We start from the raw sequence: 24,985 nt of genomic DNA, 5'->3' as shown, positions 1-24,985 counted from the left end.
GCAGTGTTGCTCTGAAAGTAATTGAATGATCATCTCAGCATGGTTTAGACTTTGTTATCAATAATATCAAATTATCCTTACGTCCCATCGAAATGTGGTCCTCGGCAAAGTTGTAGCTGGGGGTTTTCCGCATGAGATGAGTATGTTCACTTTTCCATAGATCATTATGACGAGCAGTTAGAAGACTGAACACAAAAAGTTTACCTTCTCCATAGTAATTTCCATACAAACTTCAAACAGCGTGTACACAACCAAATTTGTTCCGAATCATTTCAAATTTTGGGAGGATCATTTTCATCATAATTGACATCGTTTCAGCATAGGGGAGCAAAAACTTCATAATTTGCATCAGTCTATTGACTAGTCAATTGGCACACGTCCTTATTTGGAAGGGCCCCCGAATTTGACTCCGCACCGGGCCCCGAAAACCCTAGCTACGCCACTGCATGTATGACATCGAATACTTTTAGATGCCGACATGGAGAAGCCTACGGAGACAACCCAATTGGCCACTCGAGAGGCTTGTGCTTATCTGCGTGTAGCAACGAATGTTGATCTACATACTACGATTACTATATCGTCCGCATAGACGAAAATCTGCACTCCGATTAGCAGATCATCCATCATAACTAGTTGTTGAGAATCAATGTAAAGAAAGGTGAACGGGTTGGCCTTTAAAATCCCGAGAGCGACAGAACGGCGGATGTTACCTTCGGTTTCGAGGTCCACATGTATTTGCCACCGAGGGAACGATTAAACTGCTCGATTGTTACACGATTCACTTCCTGGAGTGCCAAGATCCAAGGAGGGTCGTTGCTCACCAGAACGGCAAGTTCAAGTTTAAGATCGGCTAGATTCTTCAGGAAAAAAATGATGTTCCATTAAGGGCACAACTTAGACGATTTTGGCAATGACGGGATGGAGTAGCTTCTATTTGCGGCGGATGATCTTGCAATAACAGCAACATAAAATTATAAAATCACTAGAATTTTTTTGGATTCCAGTACTACGATTCTGATGTAAAATCCGAAAATCTCAGAAATACCTTCTCAAAGACACCAAAATAATTTCAAACGATCAATAACCGAAAAATATGCCGGACTTTTTATATTGTCACAAGAATCCCAGAAAGGCTTACAACAATCGTGAAATTTCAAAGGAAATCTTTGGTGTTGCAATTCTCACGTAAAGTTTAGTATTACTTTATAAATATCTATATTGCCAAAATTCACGCCAAAAATTCAAAATTCCTTCGCTAATCTTACCGGAATCACAAAACTCTTTTTGAAATCTCAGATAAATATCTCACATTTCAATTATTCAATGCAATTCAACAATCTCAAAGCATGAGTAGCAAAGCAACCTCTGAAGCTAACTACAAGTAGCTTTGTAGTAAATGCTATTTTTGTTCATACCAACGCGTTGTTTGTAGTATGTTCGAAAGGTGCAGAAAGAAAAATGACACAAACATATTCCACTCACGTTCCACATGTAGCGTTTACTACCGAGAATGTAGTAAACATAACTTTACTATATTTCATTCAAACCACCCAATGTTATCACTCTATCTATATTTTTTACTTATAGTATAGAGGCTGAAATCATTGGATTGACGCTAAAAGTTCTCTTTCAGGATTTTTGGTTATTATGTTATGATGTTTTTTTTTTTTGCTTAGGTTATCCACTATTGCCACCAGCACCCTATTACCCAAGTAACACAGAAAACATCTTCTCAGTGAGCTATCCAAAAATGATGTTGTAATCAGATGTTAAAGATGAAATCCAATGCATCTTCCGTTCTAAAACCGTTCTCGAGATGTTTTAGAAGAACATATCCATTCTGCAAACTCAGGTCCAATGTTTATGTTATATTCCTGATAGACAATCGTATATATTACTTAATTAAAGCACTCCCCATAACCAAACTTCAGTTTATGCTAATTTAGTTATAAAGTTGCTTTTGAATACATCTTTCGTACATCCAATGACAACAAGCATTTCATCTCAACGACGAAATTTGACATTTTCAATGAATTGAGCAGCATTTATGTTTGTTATTTTGAACACGTACTGAATACGTAGTTATAACTTCATTCAAACACAAAATTGCTTCCAACTTTCGTGTCTTCTACTTTTTTCAAAGCAATGCCATGTTACAGCACCGATCAGAAAAATTAATAACTGTAGAGCTTTCATTGCAAGCAATTGACATTTAGCTGAATTACGGTTTTCAGCACGAAACGCCAGGAATAGGTTCGACTCAGCTAAAAAGTTTGATTTTTTTAATATTACGTTCTATTGAAAAAAAAAACACATCAACACATTGTATTTTTAGGTACCTAATCCAATAACCATTCCAAAAAGTTTTAACCTACCCTGTAGGCATATAATTGAATCCACCATGTTTTTCGCTTGTTCCTCCAAAGAAAAAAAAATCACACAATCGGATATATTTCACTGAACTTAAGTTACAATTGCGCGCATATTTTAAATGGCGCGTCAATAAACAAGGAGTACAACCAATCATTTTCTCCTAAAATCTAATACGGCACCGAAAAAAACATACACCATACATGCACAAATATTACTTTGTATTTTAAAACTCGAAGCTTACAAAAACAAATATCCCAAGTAAATCTCATGCAGCAAGATGCTTGTTTTTCATCACGTTATTTGCACCATTTGAAGTCAATGGATGATATTTTTTGTTTTTGTTTTTTTGAGCTGTCAAAACATTTCAAACACCTAATACACAAAATGCACTTGTATTCTAATACGGAAAATCACGTCTTGATAACTTGATAACAACTTATTGGTTATAATGATGTATGATATAACTTCGATATAACACATCAGAATGCTATGAGAAGTATGAAGTAGGTATTTTAAAACATCTAACTGGACTATGAAAGATGTTTTAAATCATTCATCGTCTGCGCTTTTTCGGTTATAAAGGTGTATAATATTTAGTAATGTACATTCGAAATAAAACAGCGGCGATGTATGAAAGGTGTATTTTGACCACGTTTATGACAAAATGTGGGTAGTTCAATTGGAATTGTGATAATCACTAACAATGAAAGACAATAAACGTGAATAAACTTCATTTTCTTTTGGAATGTTGAACAATCGTTAAGATCCGAATTCCCTTACAACGAATGGACTTAAGTTATTCACTCTGAAAAGTTGATTAGAAAAAGTAAGATGGTTTGAGAATTATTTACATCAACTAAACAAAAACTTAACAACTGTCTCGCATTGTCTTTAATCGCTGTGATCTTACATCCTAGGGGTTAGAATTCGTTTACGGAAATTGAGGGCCCAGAGCACTTCACTAGCTTCGATGAAACCGTGTGTCCTTTTCAGCCTTCGGACTCCTCCTCACTTGGTGGTGGGACGTTTTTCTTGCACTGACAACATCCACGGACGCACTTCTTCAAGGAACGTATTTTATAGATGACTTGTTCCTGTTGAAAGAAGAAATGAAAACGAAAAATGTTTGTTAGTGGAAATGAAAACCTTGTTAATGGCGAAGGAACAAAATCATAATGATAATATTAGTGCATCCCACCTAACGAATGTAGACCGCTGCAGCTATTATGGCCATAATACCTGGAGCAGTGCTGAAATGGAATTGTACACACGCTGCAGCAGAGGTCATAACAATTTCAAACCAATGTGATTATCCAGACGATGTGGTTTTCCACTGCATGTTTTCCAATGGAATGTGAATTTGGTAAGGGCGAGTTTAATAGTTCAATTACCAGTTCTTGCTTTCTGAGATACATCCGTTGTCATGTACATGTTCATATTATCTGTTACTTATTTTTTATTCTTCGTTACATCCTTAACTTGTTTCTCAGCTTAGAGTTATTTGTAGAGACGTTTTGATTTTTGATTCTATATATCAGAATATCGATATTTTCCTTTCAATGAACTATTTAAATCTCTTTTGAATATATTTAGGCTTAGAAGAAATTGCCTACCTCTGGGCGTATTATGTAAGTTTTTTATGTAAGGTGCAATTAACCAATTGTTTTACATTGTGTTGAAATATGAAGGACTAAAATTTAGTAGCTAAGGAGATAATTTACTCTTAATCTTCTACCCATACTCGCATAACAGTCCCATATTCTATGGGATTTCCTTTATAAATGGGACTGTTATGCGAGTATGGGCAATCTCGTCTGTTCCCAAAAAATGAAATTGCGCCTTTTTTTTAGTTTTCGTTCCGATCAATATTACCCCGCTGAAAAATATTACTCTGTTTTACGGCATTTTGGACTAGTAATTGTCTGGAATCGCAGAAAACGCAAGCGTTTATACAAGTTTATCCGAACAGATCGATGATTTGGCTGGAATATCTTACTCTTAATGCAAATTACGGTGGAAGGCAAGATAATTGAAATAATATTAAGACACTCGACAGTAACATGTGACTCTTTGTACGGAACGGAAAAATCAAAGCCTAGTCCCACAATTCTAGCTTCTCCATTATGGCTCGTAATACGACATTTGTTTGAGCCTGACGACGTGGCACCCCGTTGGAAATTCAAGAACGAATTGAAAATTGACTCGGTACTAGTGAGCGTTCAAGCCAAATAAATGTCCTTTCAAACTGAGTCCCACATTCACCCCCCACTGGGTGACAGTTTATTATGAGAAAACTTACCTGCATCAGATTGAAGCACATGGCTATCAGGGCCATGCCAAGCAGCAGATAAATGGCGCATAGGATAAAGCTGATTTCCATCTTTGTGTCACCTTTCGTTTGCAGCTGCGGTTCCGGCACACAGATTTGGGCAATGGAAGATATGAAATGAGAACGAAATAGAAAGGAAGAAAAAAATATTCAGATATGAAATACATTTGAAAAGCCTCGGTGCCCCCATGCCATATAATCCGGTGAGTCTCATGTACGCCAAGGATTGTATGGTGGTACCTGGAAAATTTTCTCATCATGTATGGAGGAATTCTTTTGATTCGTGTGACAGAATATCCTGCTTATCATAAAACGAAGATAAGCAGATTCGCATATGTCCCATCTTTTTTTTTTGTATTTGTTCAAAGCATTTCAGGGCCCCGAAGGCAAAAGCGTGGGAGGCATTTGACTCACGAGCTTAAAAAAGGCATAACAAAGGACAGTGCTTTGGGACCAGATGTACGATAAGCAATAGGATAAGGAACGGTCAGGATTCACCTTGACCTTCTTATAAATCTCAGGTTTGGGATTGGGTAACTCTGTGGAGGCTAAGGGACCAACCGTCTGAAATTAAATTTGGAAAGCACTTTCTTTGGCTTTACATACCAGCCGTTATGCCGATATAAAGCTTGCTTATCAGCTCAGATGTTTCTAGAAGCAAAAATACACACTTTTGTTTTAATCCGTCATTAGTATCGTTCCAAAAAATATATTCATTTCTTATATCTAGGTGTTCTGTGTTAGAAAATACTATTATCTTAATTTGGTAAAACTAAATTGAGCTTTTATTAACAAATTGCTAACAACATTTTACATTTCATTTGCCGTAGCATTCCATAATTTTGACACATGAGTTGATTTCACCTGCTTATAAGAAAACAAAAACATCAACACTTCACTTAACCTCTGCTGCTTCTCCTTGGCAATACATCCTCACTGGGACAGAGCCTGCTTCTCAGCTTGGTCGTTTGTTATAATGGCCGTTTGGCATAATGGTCATTTGGCATAATGGCCGATTGGCATTATGATTGACTTAGAATGAATATCGGCATTTTGAAAGCTATATGGTAGGTTTTCAACAAGCATGATGTTCGTTCAGAAGTTTTTCAAGCAATGAGTGTCAAAAATTGTTGTGACATTAGAGAGCATCACTAAATAAAACTAGTGACGGGTCTGGTGGAAGATCTATTCGGAATAATAATGTTTTCTACATGCTAGAACATAGAAAATCCTTGAACTTGTTGCGATATACATATTTGAAGATAGTAAATTCGCAAAGAAAGTTCGCAGTTAATAATAAAAGAAACGCTCATAGAATATTTCGCTGCAGATCAAGCTCTGTCCTAGTTTGAACGTAACACTTGATGAAAATTACTGATGAAAATTAACAGAAGGAAAATTCATTGGCAAAATATTAAATGCTCTAATCCAAAGATCTATTATTGCAGCATCATGCAAAAATAGCCTATATACGAGAGAAATAGTCTTTTCGTTTAAAATGTTTAAGGCTCTACCGCAAAAAAATCTTCTCACAGTATAACTCAAATGAACAACACATTTTTTATAGAAAATATGTGTGGCAAAACTTTTGAACGATTCAACATGAATTTTAATTATGGAAGTTACATCGAAAACGCCGTCTGTTATCGAAAAAAGGGAAAATTTGTGATTGAAATAATATTTTTTCCAGCATATCTCGAAAACAAAAATATGTTGAACATTGGCATGTTCTAAAGTAATTATCTTTCTAACATCATATCTTGCGAGAAATGATAAAACAGCAAAATATAAAAATGGTTAACTAAATAATAATACTTAGAACAGCCTATTTTTAAAAGAAGGCGAAATTCATGATTGAACCAATAGTAGATTGAACGCCAAAAATTATTGCGGCATAATAAAACGAAAAGGCATAAAAAAATGCGTTCAGAACCATCGAACAGGTTGTGCTACTTTTCCCCGAATGTCGTTTCAACGAATGTCGGTTCTCCGAATGCCGGTTCACTGAATGACCCTTTTCCCCGAAAAGTGGTGAAATTTAAACAGGTGCTATAATAGTCTGTAGTGGCTGTATAGTGAACGAGAAAGAACGATAAGCAATCAAAGGAAGGAGGTATTCTTTCATTCTCGGCTATTCACATGTTAACAAAAAATCTGAAGACGATGAAACTCGATTAAACTCGACGAACGAAACTTCGATTAAACTCGAAAGAATCGCCAAATTAATAAAGAAGGGTGCATATTAGATGGCCAGTTCGTTAACCACCCTGAAATGCATAGAGTTACGACGATTAGGGGTATCAAACACTTTTAGGGGAAGTAGGCTAATCGGGGAACAGGATATTTCGAATCGAAGTATCTGCAGTAATCGATTTCTCTTTTCACTGATAACTTGAGCAGATTCAATGTTAATGATTGCCGCCCTTTTGTCAGTTGAAAACAAAAAAAATATCTAAAAAATATAGCTTCAAAGTACAGCCTATGTATAAAAGAAGGTGAAATTTATTTAAATTTTAAATCAACAATTTTATATCTATAATTAAGGTTACATCATATTTGCGACCTTGACGCTTGCCCCTGCGAGGGCTGACGATGAGGGCAGGATCTAACATGTCGTGCGTCGATCGAGTGAAAGTGAAAAAGTGCCGCGATCCGTTAGTTGTCTTTGACCCTTGAGTAGTGATTGATCCTTCCAGCGCGACGCTCGCTCCAGCGGGGGCGGGCGGAAAATCAGGAAGTGTGAAATGCGCGTCACGCGATAAGTGAAATGTGGTTCAGTAGATCAATCCCGTTGAGTATATTGTTCGCGAAGTGCAGTGAAAACTTACTTGTTTTTAATTATGAATCGTGGTTTACGGCTAACCAGCCGAGTGGAAGCTTTTCGGAAGTAAAAACTAGTTTTCTTTTATGTTTTACTAATTAAAAATTTTATTTCAGTATTGATTGGACTGATATATTCCAATCAATACTGAAATAAATTCAAGAAATTATTATATATGTATTTATTTTCATACGTTACCAATATCGCTCTGAATTGTACTATTGAGCTTATCCTCTCATTTACCCTACCCTACTAACACAATATCGCTATCCCGTGACGTCTATGAAGATAGTTTGGGGGTTCCCTGTATCTTCTTAAATAGACGTTGAACTAACATTCCTTCCCTTCCCCTAGCGATTGTAAGACGTAGTCAGGTGTTCAATGTGATGCTTGTTTTGTTAATTTCTATTATGTTGAAAAATACACTACCCACCATAAGTATGGAATCACATATTGCAACACTTATACTGAATATTGCAGCACCTTGAAAAGTTTAGCATCACCTAAAATGAATATTATCTCGTGATTCTGAAAAGCTAGGTCTATGTATTTTTGAAATTATCCTAAAAATACGTCTTTGAGCAACTGCGTTTTTTTTATTTTTGTTGAAAAAACTTTTATCACTGGATATTGGGTGATGCTAAACTTAAAAGTGCTGCAATACTCAGTATTGCAACGATTATGGTGGGTAGTTTACGTTCATCCCAAACCGTGTTTTTGCGACACTACATATAGATTTCTCAAAATCGATAGAGTTGAACATTGTACAGCCACCCACGATTTGTACAGTCGTTAATGCCATACTTTGCTATGTTATGCTATAATTAAGTTTACATCATATTTAGAAAAAAAAATGCTTGAAAGAAGGGTAAAATTGTGCTAAGTATATCAAAATCTCAAGTGCAAAAATTTATTCCAATAGCGAAACTCAAAAAAACATTAATATTTGGAAGAATGGTAATTTCTGGATAAATTATAAAATTCTATTGGCAAAAATTTTACTAATATGATTCAGTTTATTCAAGAGCATACGATTGTTGAAAAAAGGTGCCATTTTGCAACAATTGACTCCAAAACAAGCCTAATGTCATCAGAAAGATTCAATAGAAACATAAAAACGAATGTCATCTTAAGAAATTTGTGGTTTCAGACTAATTATGCCAAACGACTTTATGCCAAATGGCTTTATGCCATATGACCTACCACCATTCATATGTTCATGACAGACTCTCAGTAGGAATATCACAACCAATTTTCAATTGCTGCATTACCGAAAACTACAACCCATAATAAAAACAGTTTTCCGTGGAATTGAAAAACTTAATAGAGGGCCTCAGATCTATATGCGAACCCAGTGTGATCTTTCTTATGTTAACGAATAAGGTTGAAATCCAAACAGGCTCAACGGAACATGTCCTGTCAAATTTCGATTTCAACAATAGAGTCTGAATCCCTGTCTCTATTTTGCACTAAAAGCTTTAACTTACGTAAGAAATACACGTTTGCTTAATTTTCTGATGGTTATTATTGGTTTATGCTAAAAAAAGTTCGTTTGTTTTTGAGTTTGTGCCGTAACCTAAGAATTAAACTCTGATTTTTGGTGAACTATGTTTTGCGTGTAACGTTCGATATGCCATACAGGAACCCTTGAATCAATAAGCAAAACATTGACGAAGTGAGCTATAACCAAAAGTGTGCAAGCTCATACTTCAAAGATTTTTAAAATGAAAGTTTAGTTGTAAATTATAATGTCAAAATAGTAGTTGCAAAACCATGTTCTATCACGTTATCCAAAAAAAACAAGACTTCATTAAAAAGTTAGCGATGTTCTAAAAACATCTTTGAGCTAAGGCCTTTGTATCAGCAGGCATAACCAGAGATCTTTCGAAGATTTATGAATAAGGTACTCATTGAGACTCAAACAAACATAATCTATCAAGTATTGAGTACAACAGCTGACTAGGGTATCTCAAGAACTTTGCTGATTACAGGCCAGTGGATCATTAAACGTTACCAGTGATCTCTTGAAAATTAATAAATCAGTTTTAAAATCATGTGGGCCCATACGATGATGTTGCACCAAACTTTGGTTCCGATTGCGCTATCTGGTTATCATTTCATTGAACTCTTTGAGTAAAGCCCTTCAGATCAGTATTGTGAAAAACTCAATTTCTCATAATTCACACAACTTCAAAAAATCATGGATAAGTTGGCTCACCTGTTTGACTCATTGTCACATATGTTTAAAGTTTACTTGCACACGGCAATAATTTCTTGGTAGTCTGGTAGAATTATAGTAATCCTTTCTAATATAAACAACAGCATTCGAGTATCATGTTTTTTACGGGTTTTGTGATTGAATCATTTGATACAATTTGAGTTGATGGAGTTTTGCATTTAAATCTCAAGCATGAGATTTCCGAAGTGAACCTCTAATGCAGTACTTCCCAAACTGTGCGCCGCGGCGCCCTGGTGCGCCGTAGCACTGAACCAAGGGCGCCGCGAATTAACTCATAAATAACATGGAAATCAGCTCATATTTATGGAATACATTTTTAAATTCACTGATCTTCATTTATTCTTTCACAAAGAATTTTAACATATAAATAAATGTTAATGCTTACAGTGGATGATTTTTATCCTTTCAAGACATTTGCTGCCTTTCTACTCCTACATTACCCTTGTTCTTCGTAAACCTTATGAACCACGGAACAGATTGTGTGTTATATGTGGAATAACATCAATTATTATTTATGTTTTAGTAAAACATCGAAGGATTTCAGCTATTTGTCCTGATTTCTGTGTTCTTGTCTTTGCCCAAATGCTACTATCTACTGATTTTAAGCTTTCCAACTGTATTTTTATCTGATTTTTTTCAACCATTTTACCATTATGATTGTTTCTATTCTGTTCTATTTCTATTCTAACTATTGATTTACTACCTGTGATGAGTGATTTACCAGTTACAGTTTGATGTTACACACTACCGAAAATGTGCACAATATTTTATTTAAATATTTAAACGTCAATGTCGAAATCTTTGTTAATCTTTATAAGCTTGAAGTATAATTCTGGACTTCTTATGGTATCTTGAATATCCCTGACTGTCTGTAATGACGAATCGATAATCAGGGTTTGCCAGTAACCAGGATTTTCATGAAAGTCATGCCTATACGCATTATAAAAAAATAGTTATCTGAATAGAATTTTGCATGGAAAAGATAACAGCATATTTTAATGATTTTAAAATGAATTATGCAGGTTAGAAGTAGAATTGATATAAGTGTATAATAGCTAATTTTATCAAAAACGTTTTAAAATTTTAATTTCAACTGTTTTCAACAAATCAAATGGAAACAAAAAACATACACCTTTTTGTATGCGGACCCGTCATTTATGTATATTTTGAAATCCATATGATTTGGTAAACAATCACTTAAAGTAGATTAAAAATTATTCATTGACAAAGTTCAAGATTTCTACTTGCAACATTATATCTTTGTAAAACTCATTCAATATCATAAAAATGATTGAGAGCGAAGAGTCTTCTGCATTTTTGTTAGTTTCGTAAAAGTAAGATTACCCACCATTGTATAGTTCCCATTTTTATTGATACTTCTATGATATTCTCCGTGTCTTTTATATCATGTTTGAAATGTTATACCTAGAAAAAATTGAAAAAAATGTTGTGATTATTCCTAAGGACGCCGCGAAATTTCCAAAATACTTCCAAGTGCGCCATGGCCTTAACAAGTTTGGGAACCGCTGCTCTAATGAGTTTGCTCTCAAGGGAGAGCGTATTAATTGAGATTTGAGTGTGAGTCTATCAACACTGTTTCAGATCTACAAAAATAGCTGGTGATGTTTTGTAAGTTAACAAGTTAAGATCATACCAATTCAAGCGCAATAAAATATGTACAAGTCGTATTTACAGTGTCTATGAAACGAAGCCAAACTTCGGATATTTAAGTTCACAGAGGTAGAGAACCTGACATCCATTCATTTTGAAAATTTAATCGATTGGTTGCATGCTGGAGATGATCAACCGATCGAATTTTCAGATCAGAGCAATGTTTGGTTCTCTGGATTAGTGCTCTTGAGATTTGGCTTCATTCCATAACCATCTTGAGTTCAATGAATGTGTAAGGTTATCCAAGAGCTCTATTGAAAAAAAAACAATTTCGGATCTGCAAACGTAATCATCAATATCAAGTTGAAAGTTACGATTGACTATAAACTCCAATTGACCAATTTGACCAATTGACCAATTGACAGTTCAATTACGTAGAACGTCTACAACAATTCTTCTTCCTTTCTAATAGAAAATACTTGGGGTCAGAGAATTCACAGGTGATGTTCAAACATTAGATTTATTTTTGTATTACAGACTTTGAATTAGTTTTTAAAGCAAATCAATTATAATTTTTTTTCATCGGTCCCTCCTTGCCTCCTCTCTGGCTATGCCCATATAAAGTGTTGCGAACAATACTCAGCTGTGACCAAGAAAAACCATCTGGTACCCTAATCGCCAAGTAAAGAATACCACGCGGTATTAATTTTATCAATATTTGGTTTTCTGGAATCAGGAGAGACGAAAAGTATACATTTTTAATGCTACCCCTGATGTGGGGTAACATGCAACACACAGTGCTACCTAAAGTAAATTATTAAAAACTTAACCTTTATCGTGTTATCATGATCATTTATAAATTATCTGCAGTAAAAGCATGACAATAACCAGGGATAGGCTGTTCTACTCTTAGAAAACTGATTATTATTGATTGAATTATGAGTATTAAACCACATCGATTGAATACTCCATTGGCATTGCAGAGGGTGTCCACAAGGGGAAATTCTAGCATACCCCACAAGGGTAGGCAAAAACGTTTTTGATTTTTTTATAGTGTTTAAGCATCAAATTATCAAAACTTTTATATTGTCAATTTGTACACTACCAAGTACTGTAACTGATAGCAAATGCCTCAAATGACATATTTCTACCATTCGTGTGGTACGAGGAACGTTTTTCAGCATGAATTTCAAACAACCCAACGTGTAATATGATTTTCACCTCCAGCAAACCAACCAAAAACGAAAAAATGTTCAAACCCTTGCCAAAATCTTCTGTTGAAAACCTAAGGTCAATAAATGGCGGAATAAATCATAATAATTCAACTCAGTGCTGAACGAAACGATAATTCGGTTCAATGTCGACGTGTTGCAAGTTTCACCCCTGTTGCAAGTTACCCCGTTTGACGGTAAATAAATAAATGACATCTCGAGCATGGGATTGGATAACCAGGTCTTCGGTGTCAGAGGCGCAGGTTCATTCCCGTTTTGTTTAGTTGTCTTGGGTGAAAATATGTGCCTTTTGTCTTCTAATTGTTTGGAAAATAGTTCGCAAACTTTCAGTTTTTTTTTCGGCAAAACGCGGTATTCTCCTATCTTGGCGATATAGAAGAAAACCTTAATTGTCTTCAAACAGTAAAAGGCCACCTGCCCAAAACCTTCAAATTCGGAAAAACGATTGGCGGCACTCTTTGCTTTTTCAGCCTGGGCCAGAACGTTATTCGATTAGCTATTTGAAAAATAATCAAAGCAGTTTATTAGTGTCGACATGCTTAGTCATTTCCATGCAATTATCAACATTAATCTGTTTCGCACTTGCAAAAAAAGGGCGCATTCAGGGGAAACTTATATTTTATATTTTGACATGTTTAGCTATAGTTTTAAAAGCCACTTTTTTCAGTAAGAGTTGTGAATCCAAAGATTTATTTTTCGTTTTGTTCTTAACAGCAAGTGAATATTAGGAAGTGACCCTAAGAGGTTTTTTTTTCTATGGCGGTGTCCAAAAAGGATTAGGTATAATCTTTTGGTAGTCTCAAAAATTCCGTCAGCGTGTATGCACAGCACGAGAGTAAGATGCGTCCTTTGCTAAATGATTATTTTCACATTTCGTTTGACCAATCCTGGAAGGTCTTGTTTCTTGTTTCTTGCAGCATACCATTTTTGTAATGGATGCTCATGGGCCCTGATCATTTGAAAGGTTCCAATCTGTACACTGAATTTGCCGAAAATCGGCCAGATAAAACCTTTCGTATTTTAATGTGGTACGTGTCAGCGCCAAAGTGAATCGAATAATGTTGAAGCATGAAGTTTTATTATATTTAATATAATTTTATACATCGCGTGCTTATGCACACACGCAGCTTTTTATTTGCGGATATAAAACGAGCATTTTTATTTTCGCCTGTCCTGGGTAGGGACTTTGCGTGGAGCAGTTCTTTTATTGGTGCTATACGAGCACACCGCGCACTATATTTGGGTTAAAAAGCACTCCGCAAAAGCTTTCCCGAACTCTTTCAGCCACAGAAAATGGATACGATTATGATACTATCCACCATGCCGTTCCGGGAGGCATGCTCTGATCTTCATACAATTTATATTTATGTAAAATAGTGACCATTACTTGCTGTGTTTAACAGGGTGTACCGTAATCCGGGGTCAATTTGATAACTGAGGTGAATTTGATCAGCTTGGTATCAAGCAGCATTTCCTCGCAAGGATGGTGGTCTGCTGATATTCCAAGTAAAATTTTGCAATAAAATGATCAAATACACAACTTGTAAACATTTTGATATTCTTTGCAGTTCCAGGGAACCCAAGAAAGAGAAAATTTTTGTTCATGAACCTGTTTTGTTATATGGTGATCAATATCGCCCTAGCGTGTAATTTTCAATTTTTTAACGATTCATAAAGAAGCACTTATTTCTCATGAAAATTCGATAATCCGATAGATATCAATGTACTGGTTTTGTCGAAACTAGTTTGACAATATTTGAATAACAAGAAACTGTAAAATTTTGATTAATTTGCCCCGGTCTACGGTACTTCTGCCAATCCGCACGTTCTCTCGCACTAAAGCATGAAACCACTCAACATTTGCTCTCATCGGTTAACCATGATGGGCTAGATATTTACGAGATGGTTGAAGGTGACTTCGAAATCGCCTTTACATTGTTTGACGTTCGTATTTTTTCATCACGGACAGTTGGGCGTGATGGCAGAAGTACCCATACTGTTGACGGCGACGATGGCAGAATTTTATTTAACTTCCTTCCTGCTTAAAACTGCCTTGTCTAGATCATTAAAAAAGCGTTTACAAAGCTCGCCATACTTGAAAAACGCCTTTATCTGCTGTATTTTGCGATGCTTCTGCATTTTATGGTGATTGTTTGGCTCTCGTCTTCTCTTCCTCCAATCGTTTCGTAGGGTTAACTAACATAACGTGCATCCTTCAAATCATTTAGTGCATTGCGATCATTTTTAATCAAATTTGTGTGAGATTGCATAAGCGATATTGTTTCCATATGGTTCCGTAGTGAGAGCTTTTTTAATAGAGTTTTTGCACTTCTAGCAAAGCTAGACACTTGCATCTAACCCGGCTATCTGGGGAGCTCATGGGGTTTAGGCTCAATGGTTCTCACTCAATGGTCTTTTACAATATATTACTCAACGGTATATTTTACGGATGTATGTCTCGAATGTGATAACAGAGAAAAAGGGGAAAACAACTCTGTACCACGCCACCTTTCTTTGGCTTGGGCTACAAGTCCGATTCCCCCCTGGAACTACCTCTTGGTACTACTTCAGGGGGCGGAGGGTTTGTTGATGTCTATACGCCTTTTCGTCGCCTCTTGCTCTATTCGATCTTACTGCAGTTTGTTTTTCAACGTCACTTACATTTAGGAGCCGGCCACACGCCTGGGCCATGTGAGACTTTTTCCGATAGATTGTAGCCGCACGAACTACAGAGTTCGTGGTCGGCCGAAATACAACCGGAATTCAATTGCCGCCACCGTGGATTAACGCGATCATTCCTTGTAAAGCGAGAAGCTTAAGCGCCACCTCGTTAGAGGACCTCCCGCTCACGTTAATAGTTTGCCCGGTCTGAGACCCACCTAAGTTGGTCCATTGAAGAACCTTGGAAAAAGGTTCGAAGAATAATCCCGTCTATTCCACTTTCCTAGCGTCCGACTTACTAGATTCCGAATAAACCCAAAGCGAATATTACTTACTCGACCCTAGTTGCACGTGCGAAGCGAAGCTTTCCACATTTAAAGTTTTATCATCATTGGAAGTCCCGACACCGTCCCAGAGATGGCGACACCGACCAGAAAGTTTACCATCATTCAACCACATTACTCAATGGAACTACGAACGCGCGCAAAAAGGAGATTGCTCAAGTGAACCGACAACCAGAGAACATTACACCACAGCTAGGGGTTTCTATTGGGGGTTTTGCATAACACATATGTTCATATTTACAACGCTACATTTATTCCTAGTACTTCGAAACTATTATCTAGGCCTAATCCTTCCTATGCGTGCGTGCTCTTTCCCCTACTCAAATCTCACAGAATTTCATTTCCCCAAACGTTTTACATGTGCACATGATTTCTACTCACTTTTACTGCATTCTATCGGGTGTACCTACGCTGATTGCGTCAGCAGGCGGCGAGGTGGTCAGCGACGGCGGCCGCTATTGTTGGTCGGCGTGGCTTGAGCCTATTGTTCGTCGGCTTGGGCTGACTCGATTGCCAAAATTTCAACCGCGTGGATGAAGGACGACGAAAGAGGGTCGAGCGTGGCTAATTCACCTACCAGGGCGAACGGAACTTTCTGACCATCCAATTATTGGTCACGTGCTTGGTCCAACGCTACTTGAAGACGATCGATGCTGGGCGCGATGTTGACGGCGCGGCCCCTTCGGCAACAGAACGGCGTGGGCCGGCGGATTGCTGGACTGTCGATCACCGTTGCTAGCTGGGAGAAGCGGGCTTCTAAAGATAACAAAATAGAGCCGTCGCACGGCTACACAATAAAAGGGGTTAAGAGCGCAACGCAACCTATCAAGCACGACTTTCATACCTTTCTTCTCTGCACTAAAAGTATATTAAGCACAGGCTTCTACCACTCTTTTGCACACGGGAATAACTTTCTTTCCTGCAATGGTTAAGGCAATCAATTCACTGAGCAATATACTTTAGCTTATCAGACTCACTACTATGGATTTTACGGAACACGGGAGAAACACTTTCTAATCGTTACGATTGTCCAGGCAAAGTGATCTAGGATCTTATAGTCCTCAGATAGGAAACCTCGGACAAACTAACAACTCCTAACGAACAGTTCGGGTCGGCTTTCTTATTCCCTTTCCGGTTTTTCGGTATCTCGCTCCCACCAGTAATCATCAAATGCGACATTCATGCTCTCCTCCCCAATCCTCAAGGTCTTTCGCAGAACGTGACCTTCGGTTTTCTTGGCCCGATCGCGACAAGCATTTAATTCTCGCGAGAGGTTTAACGGGTGTGATACCACTCCTCTTCAGCATATTCTGGCATAGGTATTTTAAGATTGTTACTGATTGCCTACGCGCAGGCGCCTAGCATGATTTGGATGCATTTTAATTTGCTGTCAGTCGTAAATTTATTATTGCTATTCGCGCAGTTTCTAACGCATCCTATATGAAGTTTATGTAATATTTACAGATTGAATTATTTACAAAATTAAATAAGAAAATATTAACAGATAGATTTATTTACAAACTGCAACGGGTAACCGTTACATCACTCCCTGCTTAGAGTATGAAAATTTAGTTGAATTGATTCAACTAAATTTTCATAAGAAAATACTAGTTAATTCAATATTATATACAACATTATATTCTAGACAAGCAACTAAATGTCTGAAATCAACTTTCCATTCGGGGTCATATGGTATCATCGTCGACCGCGAAGGTCAACTCCTCCTCTATCTATAGCACACGATCTATCACGGACCGTGCCTACTACTGACCATCAACGTCAATTGACTCCGGTCTCCAGCGAATGTATCTGTTACTTTCATCAATAAAGCTACAAATCACATTTACAATTAACTAACGGATATTCAAACTATTGGACATTACTATATAATACAAAAAAAAAACAACAGAACATTTATTCTACAACTAACTCACTGTATAGCAGAAAAAAAATTTGACAAGTTCGTTCAAGTGGCGGCGAAACGGCTTGTCTTGTACTCCCTACAATAATCCTCAAACAATCACCCATAATCAGTCTTCAAAACTGTTCACCTGGAACAGAATGAAAACAATTGAAATTTTCATGAATACCCTGAAACAGGCTCATTCAGCCTCCAGGTCTACCTCATTCATAACGTTGAGCACCGACCTTTTGCTGAATTCACCGCAAACATAACTGCTCTATGGAGAAATGGCCCACCCCGAAGCTTCTCCTCAGGCAAATTGTCCATCTCTCTCATAGAACGTAACCACATTGTCTTATTCACATTTCACACCAGATTCAAATCTGATAAGCGAAATTTGAAAAGAGCCGAAACCTCTAAACACCCCTCGAAGCAAATCCTTCACACTTCACTTCACACTAACTTCATACGTACCCGAGTACTAAACGCACCGCGCGATACCGACTCGAAACGAACTGTCAAACTGATCAAAACAAAGTGGAAGATTGAAAGTGAAAGTGTGCTTTCTTTGAAATGTAAACGTTTTTCTTGAATTTGTTGAGTTTTTCCTGCAGAAACATTAATTGGATATAGATTACGGGGGGAGTATTATCAATACTTTCCCCAAAATAAGAATTAAGTGCTTTGTGTCTTTATTTCAGTTGCTGCGACGTGGGATTGAGTAATTATTACCGGAAGACTATTCAATGGAGATTATGGATTCTGAGCAAAATTTTCTAATTGGAATTGGCTATTGGACGCTACTACTGGATGTTGATGGATTGGCTAACGAACTACTATTGGATAACAAGGAGAAACTACTATGGACAAGACAAGTATATGAAATATTGGACGTATTGTTATCAATGGGACCCCAGGACAATCGCTGTGATACCAGAACACTACAACAAGGATCATTAACAACAGCTCTCGCCAACAATGAATGGAAATGGGTCTTGAATGAAACTACGGACTACTATTTACAACAAAGCAGTGGTTCACAAACACTGGCTCAACGGATCTTGTCCAACAGGAACGTCGCCGCTGAAGTTCACAAACGAAAAACATGGAATATTTACAAACTAAACCAACATGTGAGCATTTTAGATTCTAAGACTAACAATAATCTTAAGAACTAACATAGAATAAGGATAGGATTACTAACGATTAATATTCGGACTAAATCAGGTTAGGCAGGGCTCATTCCTTCACCTTTCCTTCGTCAAATTGGGTCATTTCCGTTCATAAAACGTTACCTCGTCAGGGTTTCCTTGTTTATTTGTCCCGAGTAGTACATAGCTTTCTGGAAAACACTGCTTCCCGTTATTCCTCCCACTCACACTTCAATTGTGTCCATTTATCCATGCTCATTCTTGAAGTTCGTCACCAGTAGATTGATTGTTATTGTGGGACGGCTCGACTCATTGAGGAGCACTTCAAGAAAGGCTGGTTGTATTTTGGTGCAGGTGTTAACTGCGTGGTCCACTCTTAGAGTATACATAGCTGTTTACCAAATGGCTCGACTCGATCTACGAGGAGACTGTCTGCTATGCAACTAGGTTGATTTTATTGCTCACAAATTAGAGCTTAGTTTCCTTTCCAAAAAGGTACCATAGCTTAACCACCAACGTCTCAACTCGTTCGCGAAGAGCAAGATGAGATACCAAACATGTATTTTTGTGCATTCAAAGACGCATCGTTGCCTTAAAAGGTTGCATAGCTTGATCGACATTTCTATTATGAAGACGAGGTGAGCTTCTTCAGGTACCTACAATTGTACACTCCAAGACGCTTTCCTTTCTCGTCTTCCAACTCATAACAGTGTTCCCCAACTTTCCTTTTTACAATAGCAGGGATGTATTTAGGAGCCAGTTTCGCGCAATAGCCTTTTCCCTTATCTGATAGTTCTGTGTTCTTCTTCAATAGTTTCTCCCCCAATGAGAATGTAGGACAGTTGGCATTCGCTCTCAAATTGTAGTACCTTGAATGTTTTTCGAAGGCTTTCTTGAGGTTCTCTCTTATTTCTGAGTACAGTCTTTCCCTTTCTATGTTGGTAGAGTCATTTGCCTCTACATTGTCCCTCAGGTACCGATATTCTCTCCCATCTGAGACCATATTTCTCCCAAACATCACGAAGTAGGGTGAGTAATGGGTGGCTTCATGCACCGAGTTTCTGATTGCGCAGGCAATTGTTTGTACGTTGTTGGCCCAATCTTTATGATCCTTCTTGATTGAGGCTCGTATAGCCGTTGTCAAGACACGGTTTACTCTCTCCGCATCGTTTACCTGCGGATGGTAATTAGGAGTTCGCCAATGTGTTACATTGTAATGCTCTAGTAGGTCTTGAAATGATTTGGCCAGGAACTGAGTCCCATTGTCCGTTAAAATAACTTCAGGGACTCCAAACAACTGGAACACCATGTTCTCAACGAAGGGGACTAAAGAATCGGCCGTCGCCTGTCTAAAAGGCTGAACAAGTATGAATTTACTGAAAATGTCTGTGATAACTAGCAGACACGTACTTCTTCCTTTCCCTGAAACAGGCAGAGGCCCTACATAGTCCATTGTTAGGAACTGCCAGGGATAATCAGCCGTCTTTCTCTGGGCCATTATAGGAGCTGTCGTATTGATATTAGTGGCTTTGCTCGTCTGACAAGTTAAGCAATTACGGCAGAATGTCTTGATTTGAGTACTCATGCGTGGCCAAAAGAACCTTTCTCTCACCGCGGTTAGAGTCTTGTCAAACCCCAAATGAGCTTTATCGTGGATATCTTTGATCACACTTTCTCGCTCAGATATTGGAAGATATTGTTTCCATAGGAATCGAGTGTCTTCAATCTTGCCTTGATTTTTCACCAATTTATAAACTCGATTATCTATGACTCGAAAGTCGGGATAGCTTTGTGGATCTTTGATAATTTGTTTTATCAAATCCTCATAATCGGGGTCAATTGGAGTTATGGCTTCCAGGGACCGTGATAAACAATCCGCTGTTACGTTCAATTTTCCTTTTCTGTACTCTAACTCTATGTCATACGACTGAAGCTTTAGAGCCCATCGAAGTAACTTCGAGTTCCCTGATTCAATGCCAATAGTAAAAAGCCAAAGTAGACTTCGAGCATCTGTGACTACCTTAAACTTTGTTCCTTCTACAAAATGACGAAAGTGCTCAATAGCCATCAATACGCCAAGACATTCTTTTTCTACACTTGCATATTTCCGCTGAGTGCTACTCAACTTCTTACTAAAATAAGCCACAACTTTTGTTTCTCCGTTGATGTTTTGGACTAATGCTGCACCAACCGCATTGTCCGACGCATCGGATTCAATTATGAATGGGCAAGAAAAGTCCGGATTCGTCAGTATTGGTGCTGATATCAAGGCTGATTTAAGGTTTTGAAAAGCCTCCTCAGCTGATTCTGTCCATAGGAATTTCTTCGGGTTTTTCTTCAAAAGGTCCGATATTGGGGCAGCGATTTTACTGTAATTTTTGATAAATTTTTGATAAAATCCTGCTAGTCCTAACAGACGACGAATATCTTTCACACTTTTGGGTCTCGTATAGTTTAAAATCGGTTCGATTCTGGCACTGTCAATTGCTACTCCTTTCTCAGTCAGTAAGTAACCCAAATAGCTTACTTGTTTTCGGCAAAACCTTGATTTATCTAACGAGATAGTCAAATTTGCTTTTCGTAGGCGTTCCGCTACCAGCTTCAAAAGTCTTAGATGCTCTGAGAGTGTTTCTGTGGCAACCACTATGTCGTCTAAATAGACGAATACATAGGGTTCCAAGTCAAAACCAATCACCTTATCCATCAGTCTGCACATACTAAATGGAGCATTGGTTAATCCAAACGGGCAAACCTTGAATCGATAGAGTCCTGTAGCTGTTCTAAAAGCCGTATAATCTCGTGATTCCTCCTTGAGAGGAATCTGGAAATACGCATCTTTTAAATCTATTACAGAAAAGAATTTTGCGCTTCCTAAGCGATGGAAAATGCTCCTCATATCCCGCATTGGATAAGAGTCTTTTTTAGTTAGAGCATTAATTCTGCGTGAGTCCAAGCATACTCTAAGTTTTCCGTTCGATTTCCGAACCGGAACTAGAGGATTGGCCCATTCGCTTGTGCATTCTTCGATTGCATCCAACTTCTTATATCGCTCAATTTCTCTATCCATTTCCGCTTGTATAGCTGGTGAACATTTGTATATTGGTTGCCGTCTGGGTTTTGCATCTTCTCTAAGAATTATTTCATGCTGCAGCAAAGTTGTACGTCCTAAACAATTTTCGGTTGTGCAAGGAAATTGTCGAATAATATCTTCGAGCTCCTTTCGATCTTCTGTGTTTAGGTCATGTTCAATTTCTAGAGTTTCGGGAGTAGTTTCCGAGGCCTCTGGTAAATCCAGTTCTGGAATGTCAAGTGTTTTATCTGGTAAAGAAGGCACGATTGCGGGAATTGTCTCAATCGGATGGATGAAGAAGTGAAACAACTCAGTTCCAAGAGTTTCTTCAACCTGACCAATTTCCGCCACTTCTTCTAGACCACTAATGCCTTGCATCATTGGTTTGATGTCAAACGCTTTCCAGAAATTTATGCCCAGAATTAGAGTCCTTGAAATTTCTGGTACAATAACTACTGAAATTGTCCGAGTAATACCTTTAAACGTTATTGGCAAGTTAGTGTATCCGACACAAGAGTACCTGGTTTTGTCAGCCGTACAAATCCGTATCGGCGACGGTAAAATTTTCAACCCATGATGTTCAATGAGTCGCTTCGAGTTGGTTACACTTATTCCTGCGCCCGAATCCAGTAAAGCTTCCATTTCTTCATTAAATATTCGAACTTGGACGTGAGGGCAACGACTTGTCTGTATTTTTATCTCTAAAAGGCTTTCTAGAGGGTCAACATAGGGAACGGCATTTGGATTTGGAACGACTTGTTTCTTTGGGATGCCAGCGTTCCCTCTACCGCATCCCAAATCTAGTTTCCCGAACTAGAAGGGGATTCAACCGCCTGATTTGGAGAAGATCGTCTAGGGTGTTTGTCACAGGTCGAGGAAATTTTTCCTGGGTTGCCGCAAACATAACAAAATGTCGTTTTCATCTCCCTACAATTTCGCCAAAAATGCCCTTGCTGTTGGCAATTCCAACACATTGGTGCTCTTGTTGCTTCTTGGTTTTCCCTCCTAGGATTTTGCCCATTTCTGTTTAGCCCTTGATTTTGACCTCTATTCTGCCTTCTGTCTATCGCGTTAACTTCTTCGTCTTCTGATCCTTCTACTTCTTCACCTTCGATGTTGTGAACTGAGAGCTTCGGACCCACTGGATGTAGCGTCGGGTCGCTAGCATCAATTCGATAATTTGCTTGGATGAGTTGGTCTAAATTCGATACCGAAAAACAAGCAAGTTTTGAGCGGTAATGTTGTCTCATGTTTTCCCAAATTATTTCGAATTTTCTTGTATTCGAAAGCGGTTTGGTGAGCAACTTATTCATTCTCTCAATTTCGGTCACGAAGGCAATAAAGGTTTCACCCTTTTGTTGCTTTCGATCATAGATCCTTTGGCGATTGCCTTGATCTTGGTTTGGGTTACCGAATCTGAACCTTATTCTGGTTTCAAAGATATCCCAGGTCCATGAGGGTTGATAGTAGGTGAAAAACCAATTCGATGCCTCCCCTCGTAATAACAAGTGTATATTGCTTAGCAGTTTTGCATTTGGTATGCTATTCATACTTGCTAGCACCTTGACCTTGAAAATAAAATCTTCTAAGGAAGTCGATCTGGAGTCACCCGTAAAGAACAGGTTCCACTTCTCCATTTTCCTATCATATTGTACCCTGTCTTCTCTATGTATTGCACGTTCTCTCAGATGGGGATAATCTACTGGCGTTTCATCCTCGCTACTGTTGTCCTCGAATCTTATTCTGTTTCCGTTTTGTCTTACATTGCTTCTTGGACTTCCCACGTTTTGAGGCTCCAAATTAATGTTTGGAAGCCCTTCGAATCTTCTTGTTCTTTGATTGTCCTGATTGGTTTGATTATATCCATTTGCTGGAAGTTCGCAAAAATTACTATACCCTGTTTCTTGTTGTTGTTGCAAGTTAGGGATGGACGCCATGAGCAGAGATGTCAATCTACTAACTTGTAACTCTAATTGGTCCATTTTAGCCTGCAAACCAATCACTTCATCTGATCTGTTTTGTTCAGGTGTGGCAATTTCGCTTTGTAAACCATTATTTGTTCGGCTTGTACTATTCTCATTTCTGTCCTGAATTCTCTCTTGAGTAATTTTGTTTTCGCTTTTCCTATAGGCTCCTAAATTTCTTATATCCTGATCAGTATGTCCAGATTCTTTCCCTTGTGTTCGCTCCGATTGTTCCATAGCGGGTAACAAAAACGGAAGCTGGTTCAATAAACTTTTAGCTCCCTCTGAGTTCTCAGAACAATGTTGATCTGAATCTGTTTCCCCCAACAAGTCCTTTGGATTCGCCTGCATCTTCGATTGAAGTGCATTTTGGCTCGCAAGAAGAGTCGCTATATTTCCCAATAAGAGCTCTTTCATTTTATTCGCTTCTACGTCACCTGCTATACAACGCTGCACTCGCATGTGGTAGTGTTTCAAACGCGACAGATATTTAATGTCGAATGATTTAGCCAAACAACCTCTAATCATGTTAACACGTCCTGCGACAAACTCAAACTCTTGGTCAATTGTCAAGGATGTTCGGTAATCGCGATTCTCTTGTTCATCTTCATTGAATAATCTCCTGAGTAGTCTCTGTTTGAAGTTCAATTCCTTCTCCACGTCTTCTGTATAATTTCGTAATTTTAGTTCATAATCAATTTCATCGTTAGTTAAATGACCCGCATACGGGAATTTCGAATTCATGTTTACTTTTAACAAATCCATTATGTAAGCAAAGAGAAAAAATAAAGATAAAAGAAAATAAGGCAAAAACAATAATTCAAAGTACAAATTCAACGAATGTAGGCTTATCTAAGAAAAATATATACAGCAAAAAGAAAAAATAATATACAAAATTCAAGAAATGTTCTTCCAATTAATAAATAAACAATTTCAATATTTTGAATATCCGAAATGTAGTATTTCCTAAATAAATTATCCTAAGCAAGAAGAAAAAATCCGAAAATCAATTCAAAAATTCCACAATAACTAGATTTCCTAAATATCCCGAAGAAACGACTTTAACGAATCCACATTAATTATTTTTCGTAATAAATTGAAATATCCTATAATTTATTCAAGCATTCCTAGGTTCGAAACTTGCAGTTGGGCGCCAAATGTAGCCGCACGAACTACAGAGTTCGTGGTCGGCCGAAATACAACCGGAATTCAATTGCCGCCACCGTGGATTAACGCGATCATTCCTTGTAAAGCGAGAAGCTTAAGCGCCACCTCGTTAGAGGACCT

General features: G+C 37.8%; 1 protein-coding gene across 3 annotated transcripts in view; it reads right to left on the bottom strand.

Annotated features, from left to right (window-relative positions):
• Positions 1–3,093: 3,093 nt before the first annotated feature.
• Positions 3,094–24,985, bottom strand: part of LOC5572136 (potassium channel subfamily K member 18) — a 170,134-nt gene continuing 148,242 nt past the window's right edge. For all 3 annotated transcript variants that reach the window (XM_021850625.1, XM_021850626.1, XM_021850627.1), the window contains 2 exons: positions 4,673–4,777; positions 3,094–3,467 (listed from right to left, as the gene is read on the bottom strand). In XM_021850625.1, the coding sequence (XP_021706317.1) occupies positions 3,363–3,467; positions 4,673–4,777 (210 nt within the window). In that variant the 3' untranslated portion in view covers positions 3,094–3,362. The remainder of the gene's footprint in view (positions 3,468–4,672; positions 4,778–24,985) is intronic.

This window comes from Aedes aegypti, chromosome 3 (genome assembly GCF_002204515.2).
Source record: "Aedes aegypti strain LVP_AGWG chromosome 3, AaegL5.0 Primary Assembly, whole genome shotgun sequence".
NCBI classification, from domain to species: Eukaryota; Metazoa; Arthropoda; class Insecta; order Diptera; family Culicidae; genus Aedes; species Aedes aegypti.
The sequence above is the reverse complement of the archived record's forward strand: the minus strand, read 5'-3'. Positions and strand labels throughout refer to the sequence as shown.